Source organism: Pongo abelii, chromosome 9, assembly GCF_028885655.2.
Source record: "Pongo abelii isolate AG06213 chromosome 9, NHGRI_mPonAbe1-v2.0_pri, whole genome shotgun sequence".
Taxonomy (NCBI): domain Eukaryota; kingdom Metazoa; phylum Chordata; class Mammalia; order Primates; family Hominidae; genus Pongo; species Pongo abelii.
This window is the reverse complement of record NC_071994.2, coordinates 42,781,434-42,794,808: the sequence shown is the minus strand read 5'-3', so window position 1 is coordinate 42,794,808 and position 13,375 is coordinate 42,781,434. Positions and strand designations below refer to the sequence as shown.

At 36.8% G+C, this 13,375-nt stretch overlaps 1 protein-coding gene across 2 annotated transcripts in view; it reads left to right on the top strand.

The window, feature by feature from the left end:
- The first annotated feature begins 2,862 nt into the window (after nt 1-2,862).
- The window catches only part of LUZP2 (leucine zipper protein 2), a 562,514-nt gene continuing 552,001 nt past the window's right edge, over nt 2,863-13,375 (top strand). Inside the window, exon 1 of one of the 2 annotated variants that reach the window (XM_054523770.2) lies at nt 2,863-3,875. Coding sequence is in view for 1 of the 2 variants with exons in the window: in NM_001132557.1 (NP_001126029.1) it covers nt 3,814-3,875 (62 nt within the window). In the remaining variant the exon portion in view is untranslated. 2 annotated transcript variants of the gene reach the window in all.

Sequence of the window (13,375 nt, the reverse complement as noted above, 5' to 3'; positions counted from 1 at the left end):
GAAAACAGATGTTCACACAGAAACTTTTATGTGAATGATCATAGCAGAGTTTTTCATAATAGTGAAAGTATGAAAACAACCATAATATCCATTAACTGATGGATGGATAAACAAAATGTGGTATACCCTTACGATGGAATATTATTCAGCAATAAAAACAAATTAAGTAATGATATATGCTATAATACAGATGAACTTTAAAACATGAATGTGAAAGAGAGTAGTCATATGAAACCAGATACAGTATGATTTAATTTATATGAAGTGTCAAGATTTGGATCAATCCATAAAGAGAGAAATTAGATTGGTGTCTTCGGGGGATTCAGGAGAAGGGATAAAGTGGGGACCAGTGAGTGATTACTCGGAGGTACAAGGTTTCTTCTGGGCATGATGAAAATGTTCTGGAATTATATAATGATGATGATTTCATAATCTTGTGGATGTGTTTAAAAGCACTAAATTACACACTTTAAAATGGCGAAGTTCTTAGTACCTGAATTAAATCTCAATAAAGCTGTTTTTAAAATAGCTTCTATATCTCCTAATCCTAGCACTTTATAGAGACTCAGCACGACTGCCTGGGTTTTCTTGATGTTCTTTATCAGAATTGGGTAGGGTACAGTTACCACAAACAATGCTTGCTGACTCCAGTGTTAGGACTCAGCATAGGATAAGTAGTTTAAGATAAGTGAATTGCTATCTGTACTAATGTATCTTTAAAATTCATTTACCAATTCTCCAAAGCCACAAAATTTATTCTGAATTTAATTTTTTATGTGACAATGTGGACAGAATGTCATGGGTGATGGAGATTCCTGGTTTTGTAATTTTCCTAGAAGAAAAGACTTCTGCTGAGAGACACATCTGTACTTGAATTCAAAATAATACTTCAATTCTCTAAATCTGTGGGAGTTTCCAGAATCTCACTTACACCTTTCAAGATGTACTTCCCTACTATGTTGCTCTCATGCCCTTCCAAGTTAGATGTCTTTTGGGGAGATTTTTTCTTTCTTTTTGGCTTGCAGTAAATGCACAAAGGCCAACAAACTTTGTGGTCCTTTATAGATACCCAATATAGATACAGTGTAAAGAAAGTTCATTCTGATTTTTTTATTCATCGATATTAGATAATTTGATTGTTGTTTTATCCCTCTCTGTCGTCATGTTTTGGAGACCTAGCCATGTAAATGTACATAGATGTCGTCAATCCATTTTAAATGTTCTTTATTATGCCACTGTATAAATATGCCAGAATGTATCTATTCCCAATTGATTTTCAAATATATCAAGGTATATTTGTTTCCAACATTTTCCCTATTAAAGTGTTACAAAGAACTTTCTTACCCATAAAAAAAAAAAAGAAAGTAAAAAAACTTAGGTTGGGGAAAGTTTTTTCTTACATGTGTATAATGTTTTTCTCTCAAATAAGCATACATTTTGAAGTAATGCAGACCGAATTTGAATGCCATCGCCACTATATAAGTCTCTGAGTGACCTTGAGCAAGTTACTTAACTACTCTGAAACTGTCACCTTAACTGGAAAAGAGAAAAATAATAGAAATAACTACCACATTTGGTTTCTATGATTAGGACATGAGATAATGGATGCAAAGTTGTTATATAAAAAATGTGTTCTACAAATATGAGTGTTATTTCCTGGTGCACACATTTAAAAAAATTGCCAAGTAGCCTTATGTCTTTGTTGAGTATACAACTCAAGTAATCTCCTTCAAAGTGAGCAGGGAATCTATTGTTAGAAAACCCTGGCAGGAGAAAACTAGAGTTTATATTTTACTTGGAATCAGAGTTCTGTTTTAGAAAAGCGTGGTGTCATTTTTTTCCTTTTAAATGATATGCAATTCACATGTTAGTTTATTTGTATATGCTACTTATTAGGCATATACAAGATCGATAATGTTGTGGATCTTATTATTATTGCCCAAGGGGCTAATATTCACTTTTCAAAACTTATTAATCATCTAGTTTAGCAGCTCAAGATTTTGAAGCAAATCTGTTTTACATGCATGTCTTAACCTTCAATCCCATTTAAAAAAATAGTAAATTAGATGGTTAACCTTTTAGATTTGCATCCTCTTTAAAATAAATCTTTACAGCAAATGCATTTTTCCTACAAATGTCTTCGAAAATGAGATTGAAGAGGATGTATCATCTAAATTTTTCTGTAAAGAGCTTGCCCCCGAAATAATTGGAACATGGACTGAAACCTCTAGATAGGAATTCCTGGACACAGCTGTCCATTATCTTTTGGGACTTTGGTGCACCTCACCCTTTACTGAACACAACTTTGTGTCAAACACTGGGCTAGGAGTGCTAGGTGTGATGTTTGAGGCAACAGTGGAATTTTTCTTAGGACTTAGTAGAACCAGTTTTTTTTTTTTTTAATATGTATAGTCAGATTTTGATGATATTCAGTCTGCTCATATCTATAATAGTGATATTAACGTCTATTTCACTAGGATGGCTCTTGTGAAGATTAAATTAAATACTGTATGAAGAAGTGCTTTATACACAGTTATATAACCAGGATAATATCCAGATGGAATTCTCATTCTCTCTCTCTCTCTCTCTCTCTCTCTCTCACACACACACACACACACACACAAATACACACACATGAAATATCATCTTATAAATATCCTAGAATTGAATATCTCAGTAGCAGAGATAGTTGTTCTGTTTCTCAGAATTGCTTTTGCAAAATGGTGTTTTGGATTAGAATTGTGCTATTTAATTTTTCTAATTAAATTTTCTAAATAGAGCCTATTAAATATTGGACGTTTATGATAGAACATTTAAAAATATAGAAAACAAAATGACCTACAAAACCTCTACCTTCCAGTACCATCATTCCGAGCTGATTACTGTTAACGTTTTAATGATTTTTGTCCGCTCGGTCTCCTTGATGAGTTTCACCTGAGGAAAAGGACTCCTTCAGGTGTGTGAACTTGAGCCACTAGGTCCAACCCCTTTGGCAGGTGCTGGTACAGACGACTGAAATCGGAGGAAGATCAGAAATCTTCAAAACCCAGAGCAGCAGATGTCTTAACGGTCCCGAAACGTTCTTTGGTTCTTTGCAGTCAACATTCACGGGTTAAGAAGCTTGCAATGCCATGACGGGTTGAGGTTGCATTTCTGGACGCTGCTTACTCCCGCTTCCTTCCATCTGTTTCAGGCAAATCATTATGCAGTTCTAATTAGAACAATCTTCTAAACACTCTCTCCAGAGCGACGTTCTTCCAAACACGGTTTAAGCAGGCGAGAGACACCTGCCTAGGACCCTACGCGTCTAGAAGTCTCTCCCAGTGAATTGGGTCTCATCTCCTGCCGAGTACGCAAGTTCAATTACTGGCAGATTAGGTTTCTACTCTCCGTGCCCCGCCCCGCGCCATCCTGGGGAGCAGCGGGAATAAATGATCCGCCCCTGGCCGGTGCTCACCCGACTGGCCAGAGCGCAGCCCGGTGACCGAAGCGCGCGGGGCGATCGCGAGGCACCCCCTCCCTCTCCCCGCGCCGCCTCCAGCGCGAGTGACAGCGCGCCCTCCGGGCTCCGGAGCGGCGGCGCCGAACAATCCCGGGCAGGGCTCGCCTAGCCGGTGACATCACTCCTGAAGATACTCCTCGCTCCCAGCGCCTGCCTTCCCCAGGCGTCCGTCCGTGTGCCCGTCTCCGCCTTTCCGCCTCCGAAGAGCGCTCATCACTGGCTGGAGACAGAGCCGGGCACCAAGGAGCGACAGGATCCCGAGGAGAGAGAGAGAAGGCAGCGAGGGAAGGAGGACCCCGGCAGGCAGCAGCATGAAATTCAGCCCAGCGCACTACCTGCTGCCTCTCCTGCCCGCGCTGGTCCTCAGCACCAGGTGAGTCCAGGAGCGTGAGTGACCTGAGCCCAGGGGCGCTGCCGGGGCGAGGCTGGTCCTATTGTGGGTCACCAGTGGGGGCCAAGGCACTTCAGCTGTTTGCATCTCCCGCCTAAGCAAGAGGGACGCTGTATGGTTTGGGCTCTGAAATCCTTCTGAGACAGCAGAGCCCTTTCCTAGTTATCCCAGCCCCCTGGAGAAAGTCTTAGGATTGCTCTCAGTGAGGGATCAAAAGCTTTCTCTTCCGAAGGAGAGAAAAGACATTTTACCCTCCGGTCCTATTAGTATCCAAAAGGTAACACGCGGCAAAAGAACAAAATAAAGAACGGAAATAGACAAGGAGGGAATTGCCACCAGGCAGTGTCTTTACATTGGAGTTGTCTTAATAACCATAGAGCTTCTCCCTTCCCCCAAGTGTGCCTGATTTAAGGAAGAGGAAACCAGAGAAAACAGATTAATCCTGGAAGATGCTAAGACTTGTATAAAAGTTCCTGGACTCCTGAAATGGCCTGTTTCAACGTCTTGGATAAGCTTAGTGATAGGCGTTTTCTTTTGACTGTCTTGTGAACAGGTCTAATTAAAGAGCACAGAAGGCGATTAAAAGTTAGAAGACACTCTCAGAGTGCCGATGCAGAGACCCTAGTCAGAAACAATTAAGTACTGTACTCCATCACTGGCCATGGATGGGACTTTAAGCCCCATTACAGAGGAGCTATTTTTAGTGGAGATTTAAAATGCAGAGATTGAGAAGAGTTTTGTGACTCCCCACTGTTGATCAAGTCCCAAAGTTGTGATGGGTTTGCTTTTTTCTTCCTCAAGCACAGCACAAAGGTGGACTGTTTAGTTGCCCAGGACTGAGTTTTTATTCTGCATGCCCTTAGCATCATATTGGCAGCAACCTCTTTCCCTTGGCTACTATAAAATAAAATGACCCACACAGGATGAAGATCCTTTCAAGTCTACATGAATAGAAACATTATTTGATTGTGCATCTGATGGCAAATAAAGTGGGGATATAGGGTTGTTTCTAATTCTGAAATGGAAAAGGATGAAGAAAACTTACTCTCTCTTACAAATCAAGGCTGTAAAATTCTTGATTCCATTCCTAATCTACACACCTTTCAGGCCTGTGTAACCAAACTTTCCTTTTAGTGTAGAGACTATTTCATTTACCCTCAATAATTGATAAATTTAGTCTTTCCTTGCAAACAAAGCCCAGGTGACTTTTCCAGATTAAAATGAAATGTGAGTTTGATTCTTCATTTTCTCTAAGGTTTGCTTGTCACTTCAGCTCATAAAGTGCAGATGGTTTTAAAGAAAACCAGTTTGCTTCCCAGTGTTATAATTAGTTGCTCTAAATACAGAGCCCATTTTAATATTTGTGGTTAGCTCTCAACCATTCAATACAAATTATGCATCACAGTTATTCTTTAAATTCTTGCCATTCACTCTTATGTTGTGATTTAGTCCTCTAGAGAAAGGAAATTTTCTAACTTTGGACACTTAAGTAGATGCCAGTCAACATATGTATAAAATAGCAAATATTTAAACAATAGAAATCCAGCCCACAGTGATTTTAGACTGTGAACATCTCTAGAGTTCCAAAAGTTCATTTGCTTTTTAAGGATACTGTAATTAAATTGAATGAAAAAGCTCTATATTTTCTAGCTTCGAAAGTTTTAATGTTCAATATCTAATACAGGGTCCAAAAGCCATTATCTTTTCCTTTCATGAAAGTGTTGATTTTGATAGGGATAAATTTCTTTAAAAATAGTTAACACACTTATTACAACAAAAACTGGAATAATCATCTAGTTCACTTTAGCTTTGAAACTTCTGCAATGCTTGTGGTATGTGAAAACTATGGTTATTAAATTTTACCAGAAGAGAATGCTGGGCTTGAAAAAAATGAAATGTTCATAATAAGTAGCATATCTTATTAATGTGATTACTCTGTAGGAATTCATTTTACTGGATACCCAGAATACCCTGTGATATTGAACAAATATGAAAAGGAATGCGGTACTATCAGTGTCATTTTGCCAAGAAGAGAATGTGTTTTAAAGATCTCTAATAGAAGGCCATTCCGTGTATAATATTTATCTGTTCTTATAGGCACATGGTTAATGTGCAGATTAGAACCTAAACTGAGCAGCTTTGCAAGGACAGTTGTGTTAGTAGGGATGAGCTTATTATCCTGCTGGGAAAAGCTGAGTGGCTCAGCCATGGCCACCTGTGACAGTGGGTTTTCTGGCCAAAGACTTCTGTTAACTTAGTTTCTTAGTCAGTAGTCCTGTACGTGAAGCAAATGGTATTTCACATGTTTAGATAACGCGGGATGCATTAGCAGGTGGTGGTAATTGCTAGTTTTTCCTATAGCCTTTGGGTAATCTCACCTGTCTTTTATTGTCAAACTCTTTCAAAGTGTAGGGAATGCAGAACGGAGACTCTTAATACAAATATATATATATATATATATATATATATTTGTTTCATTATATCTTTCTCTGAGTGCATTGCCTTAATACTTTGCTATTTTATTTCCAATAGTTCTGAAGTTCAGTTGTATTTTAAAGTAATCTGTTCAGTGAAACAAATGCTGCAGGTGAAAAGGTAGTCTTTTGACTGTGTTGTGAACAGGTCTAATGGTATCTAGCCCACAACGACTATCCTGTCTTTTAAATCGAAATTTTTGAATAGAAAACAATCCTGCCTTTTAAATAGACGTTTTTGAATAGCTTTCTCTTTTTGTTTGTTCCTCCTCTTCACCTTTTCTGAAGCAACTTTAGATGCTGAAGCATAAAATCCCATAATTTAATCACAGCGAACATCAATGGCCCCCAATCAGAGTTAATGTATTTGTCCTGAAAGAAAGCTAAATGTTCACTTTACACAAAAGCCAAGCATTTTTCTCTGTTTTACTGGCGAACCCCATAGAGTTTTAAAAAACAAACAAAGAAAAAGAGCTGTTTAATTTCCTGGCATATGGTCTCTCCTGCATAGAAAATGCATATAAATTACCAAAAAAAAATCAAGTTAATGATATGAATAATGTAACTAATACAGAAACTCATTTAAACTGTACACAAATAAATGTGGTCAAAGAAAGCAAACATGTTGGTTTAATAGCTTTGGAGTAGAATGACTATACTTTTAAGATAGCCTTGTTGTATAGTATTAAATTGCTATTCCAAGGTAGGCAGTAATTCACTTCAGAAAGAAGCAGTATAGGTATTGAAAGTAATGGTAGGGTGAAAAATTCTTTAGAAGTTCTTGGTGAAAAGGGACCCATGGAGTGCTGGAGAAGGCTTGTGCTTTATTCTGCTGAACCTCTGTTCCTTTATGCTGTGGTTATACTCTTGATGCCTTTGGATTGTTAACTTTTAAATGACTTAATAAGGAGAGAGACATGGCAGGGGAGGAGTGAAGGTCTACTGACTTCTGGTGGTTTTCCATGAAGCAAGAACTTTGAGCAGATGATCGGTTATAGTCCTCCCAACAGGAGTCACCTTAGAGGTCTCTCCTGGACCCTCTGATCAGCAGTCACACTACATGTTTATTTTGGAATCTATTTTTAGATGATACTATATATTGAAGATGTCCCGGGCTATTTGTTACGTGAATTAAACTAACCTCAAGATCAACTTGATTTGTAGAATAAAGGACAAGAATCACAATAAACACAATGAGAACACACAACAAATATTTTTACCCACATAAATTTGATGCAAGAAGCAGTCTCACCTTAACTCTCCTGAAATATTTTGAGGCAACATGGGTTTTCTTCCTAAGTCCTGTGCACAGTGTCTGCCACACATGACATTTTACAGGATGCTACCTACATTCCTTTATTTGCGATAAAAATTGTACCTTCCATGTAAATGAGATAGAGGAATGGCTTTCTTAAAAAGATATTAACACACAAATATTTTGACTTCTCAAATTGCAGTTTTGCACCTTACTCACCTATTTCCAATAGCAGTTTTTAAAATGACTTAACTGGTGATTATCTTTGTGGATTAAATTTTCTCTGTGATTAATGATAGGGACATCTCAAATATTTGATTTGTCTGTACAGTTGTCCTTAACCAAACTCCATGTAATTGAAAGGAAGAACTTGACCTTCTAACCAGGAAGCAAAGATCACTGAAACCACTGAGGTATGCGTGGTTCTAATGAAATAATGTTTTGTTGTGTGTGTTATAAGAAACTATGTGTGCGGCTGTTTCTCAGTGCCTTCTAGAAGATTTGCTAAAATCCCTTTTACAAATGGTGCTAAATCATTTAAGTAACCTGATTAAACAGGTACTGTTTAAAATTATGGTTCCTTTTCTGAGAAATCCAAAAAGACTCTCTGAACTTGTCTTCATCCCTGTAGACACGTCTTTGATGTTTCATTATCATGCATTAAGAATGGGCCTGCTATCAGTCAGTTATTACATGAACCATCAGGGCAATAAAACAACAGATTAGTTACATATATCCATAATCTAGTCATATATACCAATAATGATATATAAAACAAAATTGGGTAAATAACAACAAAATTTTACACACATTTCTTTTTTTTTTTTTTGACCACACTCATATAACTTTTATTACAATATATTAATTGTTTGATTTCATTAGTAGTTACTGTTGTTAATCTCTTACTGTATCTAATTTACAAATTAAACTTTATCATAGGCATGTATGCATAGAAACATAGTATGTATAATGTTCTGAACTATCTGTGGCTTCAGGCATCCACTGGTGGTCTTCAAATGTATCCCCCAAGGTAAAGAAAGATGGTGACTAGTGTATATTTGAATTGTTTTTGAGATTACTACTTGATACCGAGCCTTTGCAGGTTTGGGGGTATCAAAATGAATGACAAGGTACTCATGGGGGAAGCGTGAATGAAGCAAAGAGTTAATAATGCCAATTAAGTGGTATCTGGGGCAACTTCTACTTTCCAAGGATATTGAGAAGAAAAATATTTTGTAATCAACCTCAATATCCTGCCGCACTTACTATATGTTATTAGGTAAACTTCTTATCCTCTCTATCCAGTTTTCTGATGTAGAACACAGACCTTCTCATAACACCTACTTGAGAAAGTAACAGCCTTCAATTGTAAGGACTGAATGAGTTCATCCATGGAAAGAATTTAGCATATTCCCTAAGTACTCAACAGAGTTTAGCCTGTACAGTTATTATGGTATTATTAATATTATTTTTATGAAATCTTTGTGATTGATTTGGTCATAGCAGAAAAAAGAAAAAATATAGATACAAATCAATTAGGTGACATGAAATTAACAAGAAGCATAGTCATCATCCAAAAGAAAAGAATGATTGGTAGAGAAGAGGGGAAGTCAGAGGTATAACGGGGGTTATTTAGTTATTAGGCTAGTTTTTTTCCAAAGTGTTTTGTTTGTTTGTTTGTTTTTGAGATGGAGTCTTGCTCTGTCGCCAGGCTGGAGCTCGGCACACTGCCATCTCCACCTCCTGGGTTCAAGCAATTCTGTGCCTCAGCCTCCTGAGTAGCTGACATTACAGGCACCTGCCACCATGCCCGGCTTATTTTTTTGTATTTTTAGTAAAGATGGGGTTTCACTGTCTTGGCCAGACTGGTCTTGAACCCATGACCTCATGATCCACCCGCCTCGACCTCCCAAAGTGCTGGGATTACAGGCATGAGCCACCATGCCCAGCCCCTCCAAAGTGTTTTTGATGGTGCTGTGTGCACTTTGGTGAACACCATGAAAATCTGGAATATTTAACTTAATGACTTAGAATGAGATTTAGCACAAAAGTGAATATTTGTCTGTTTGTATACCTAATTAAAATGTAATTGCTCTAAATTCTGATATGAAATCAAAGCTGTGAGTACAAGTGTCAATGAATAAAAGTGGAAGTTTTCAAACTATATAGGTAGGGTAGACTTGAAAGTTTGTATGACTTTATTTTCTACTTCTTCATTGATTTCATCATTTACCAGCAACATTTAAAAGGTACAAATGTTTAGAAAAATTAAAGGAATAAAAGATAGTATTGACTTTTTTTTTCTACTATGGAGAACAAATTAAGAACCACTGATATAGAGGAAGCCCGACTATTATAGTTTTAAAAATGATCATATGAAAGGGATCTTATACTAAGTCAGTTTTTAAATAGCTTTAGTGGTTGTTGAGCGTCAACTAGTTTGCACATACATTATCATAAACTTTCCTAGTTATGTAATAACATTCTGCTATTACATGAAAAATATATTTCTCTTTGTTTTGCTATAGATTACTGTATGAATGTGAATGTGTTGACAATGACATCTATGAACTGAGTGGATCATAGAAAAGGGTGTAATTTACCACTAAGAGTAGATGAAAGGTACAGATCATGTCAAGCTTGCATCAGAGAAAGTGCAAATATTTACTAAGACGTCTAAGAACTTTGCTTCATGAGTAAGAAGACACAAGGTGAAGGTCACCCAAGTAAACAGTGTTCTCTGAGGATTCTTTCATAAACCCTAGGAGACATAATTATACTGTAGGTAGTGATTGCATTGCAATTATGTCTGAATTGTTTGGTGTTGTTTTCCAGTTTTTTAATCTCTTTAAGTGTACTTTAAAAAGCCTACTATTGGGAAACATACTGTGAACACAAGAATGTGTTCTAGTCCAAAGCCCTACAATTTAGAGGTGAGAAAACTGAAACCCAGGGTGACTGAGACTTGCCCAAGGTTGTAAAGGGAAACAAACTAGAACCCAGAACTTTCCACTATATTCATTATGTTCTGTTATGTGAATGTTCACTGTGACATAGCTATTCTGTAATTAAGCAACATGTGACTAGTTGGTACCTATGAAGAATCCAGAACTATTCTAGTTATTATGGAGTATAAAATAACTTAAAAACAAATTATTGCACCACATGTAATAATCATAGAACGACAGGCCATAAGACAAAGGGAATTACAGTAATAAGAAGTTGAACATTCTGTATTCAGTAGATTTTTGAAGAATGAGTGGCCTAAATAAGATACTAGGTCATTTTCAAAACTCAAAGCGTAGTCATTAATGAGTTCTCATCATTGCACACCATTTACCTCCCATAAGATACATCTATAATGGTTCCTGCTGACCTTTAAGTTCTATTGTAAGGTGATATTTTTAGTGTCTTTGAGATCTTTCTATTGAAAGTATTTCCTATAACTATAGTTCTCAGACATTTGCTCATATAAATCTCACTTGATAAATCTATGCTGAAATTGTGGTATTTCCCAATGGGCAGCATGCTAACTATCTTGCAAAGATGTGTTCCTAAATATGTTCATACCTGGCTTTAATATAAGATTACATTACATCTTCTTTGGTTTACATTTCTCTACACTTTCGTCACAGCTTATGTGGTGATGTAGTTATAGATATATAACATTTTTAGGTTCAGATGGTTGTAGATTATTCCACCTGCACATGTTATAAGCTCTTTGCCTTTGCATATGTTCTTTAACCATTCTGAAACTTAATTTTCCTCTGTAAAAAGTAAAATAACAATATCTAACATTTAGGGCCATTAAGATTAAATAAAATGTATTTAAGTGTGTCTCAGGGCACAGAGCTGTGCCTTGTAGTCCCTCAGAAAATGCTAAGACGTGCTCATTATTACTACACATAGATATGACGATTTAATATGTTTATTCTATATAGAACACCTCAAGCAATCAACATGTAATTTAATAATATTTTTAAATTCAAAATAAATGAAGTCCTTAAATTAATTTCATAGTTCTAGACTAGTACAGCCAAAATTATAAAATTATAATTTATTTTCTAATAAGATTCTCTTGGGGCCAGGGCAAGTAGGGAACTAACCCAATGAATGGCTTTCATGAAGATGTGAAACATTACCCATTTCTGTGACAGAATGCATTTTAGAGAGTACCTGAAGAGAAAATGCTTTACTCTAATTTCTAATTCTCGCCGATAATTTAATAACTGAAAGTCACAAGCATTTGGCATCTCTTCTTCAGTTTCCTCTTTTTATTTTTTCCTTTCTTGCTTGAAAACGAATAAGACTGAAAGTGTGCAGTGACTCGCTGTCTTCCAAACTAGTTCTCAGAGCTGAGTTAAGGTATTGGTAAGGGCTAAATCAGATTCTGGGACATTCATCTCATGACACCTGTGGAGGATGTGACTTCTTCTGACTTCCTCCTGCCTGTCCTCCAGAGGGTTATGATGGTTTCTGACCTTCAGATTCTGATTCAAAACATACTGCTACCATCTAGAATCACTTACTCCATGAGTGCTGATAAATGGAGTCGGGGAGTTTAGGGGAGGAATGGAGATGACAAGAGGTGTTTGTCGTGTTGCATGGGGTTAAATCCAAAAGAATGTGAGCTCAAACAGAGACTCTGAATCAGACTTACTTGTTATATGAATTTAGAAATGTCAATGGACATCTCTTAGCCATATTTAACAGTGCCTCTCTCATAGATATGTCAAGAGGATTGAATAAGCTAATGTATAAAGAATAGCATCCAGCACAGAGAAATACAGCTCACTATATCGACAGTCTTACATTATCTAATTAAAATTTTACCCTACCAGATTGTACATGCATTTCAGCAAGAGAGATCATTGAGAAAAGCTCATGGGGCATAGGCAAGTTGGAATTGTTGATGAAGAGATTGTGGAGCTCATGCCTAACCTCCTTTATTACAAACTAAAAAACCAAATAAAATGGTATTTTTCCTTCAAGAACACAGATAATTTGGGGCCAATGTGGAAGCCAATTCTCTATTTTCTTAGCCAATTCCAGTTGGGAACACTAATTTAAATACCTATAAGGCTTTTAAGAGAAAAAAAATAAGGAAAGTCAGTATTACCTGACCTCATTTCTATCTGGTGCCTGAAGCTCCAAATTATGTTGCTATAATATGGTTAAATATTAAATACAGGTATAAAATAATTATTACAATTATATTTCCATATTATTTTAAAGAGGGTTCATTGTTCAAGTTTACCTACAGGTGGCAGGACTAAATGTGTAAATCATAAAACAAGGACAGCATAACATTAACAAGACAATTGACAAGTTGAAGGTCCTGGACTTCTAAAATTAAGTAATCCTATAATGGGATAAGTTTGGTTATGACCTGCAGAGAATGGTCCAGAAGAGGGACTAGGATGGTAGAAGGAAAGGAGAAACTTAGCACACTTGAGCTATTGGAATGTAGTGTGCATGGAAAGAGACTATAAGAGTGGAAGGGAAAGCCCCGATCACTGGCTTTTTCTTTATATATAATTTTCTGTTTTCTAATGCTTGTGGTCACTTATTTCCGGCCTTTGAAGTAAACTAAGCATTGGGCAGGAAAGGGTGGGAAAGTCTCTGAATTATAAAAGAAACAAGAAAATGCATGAAAAATTGGAGTAACATCTTAGGAAGACACAGATATGGGCTGAAGAAGCTTTATATTGTTGTAGCTTTTTCCTTCAGATGCCACAGAGAAAAAATGTGAG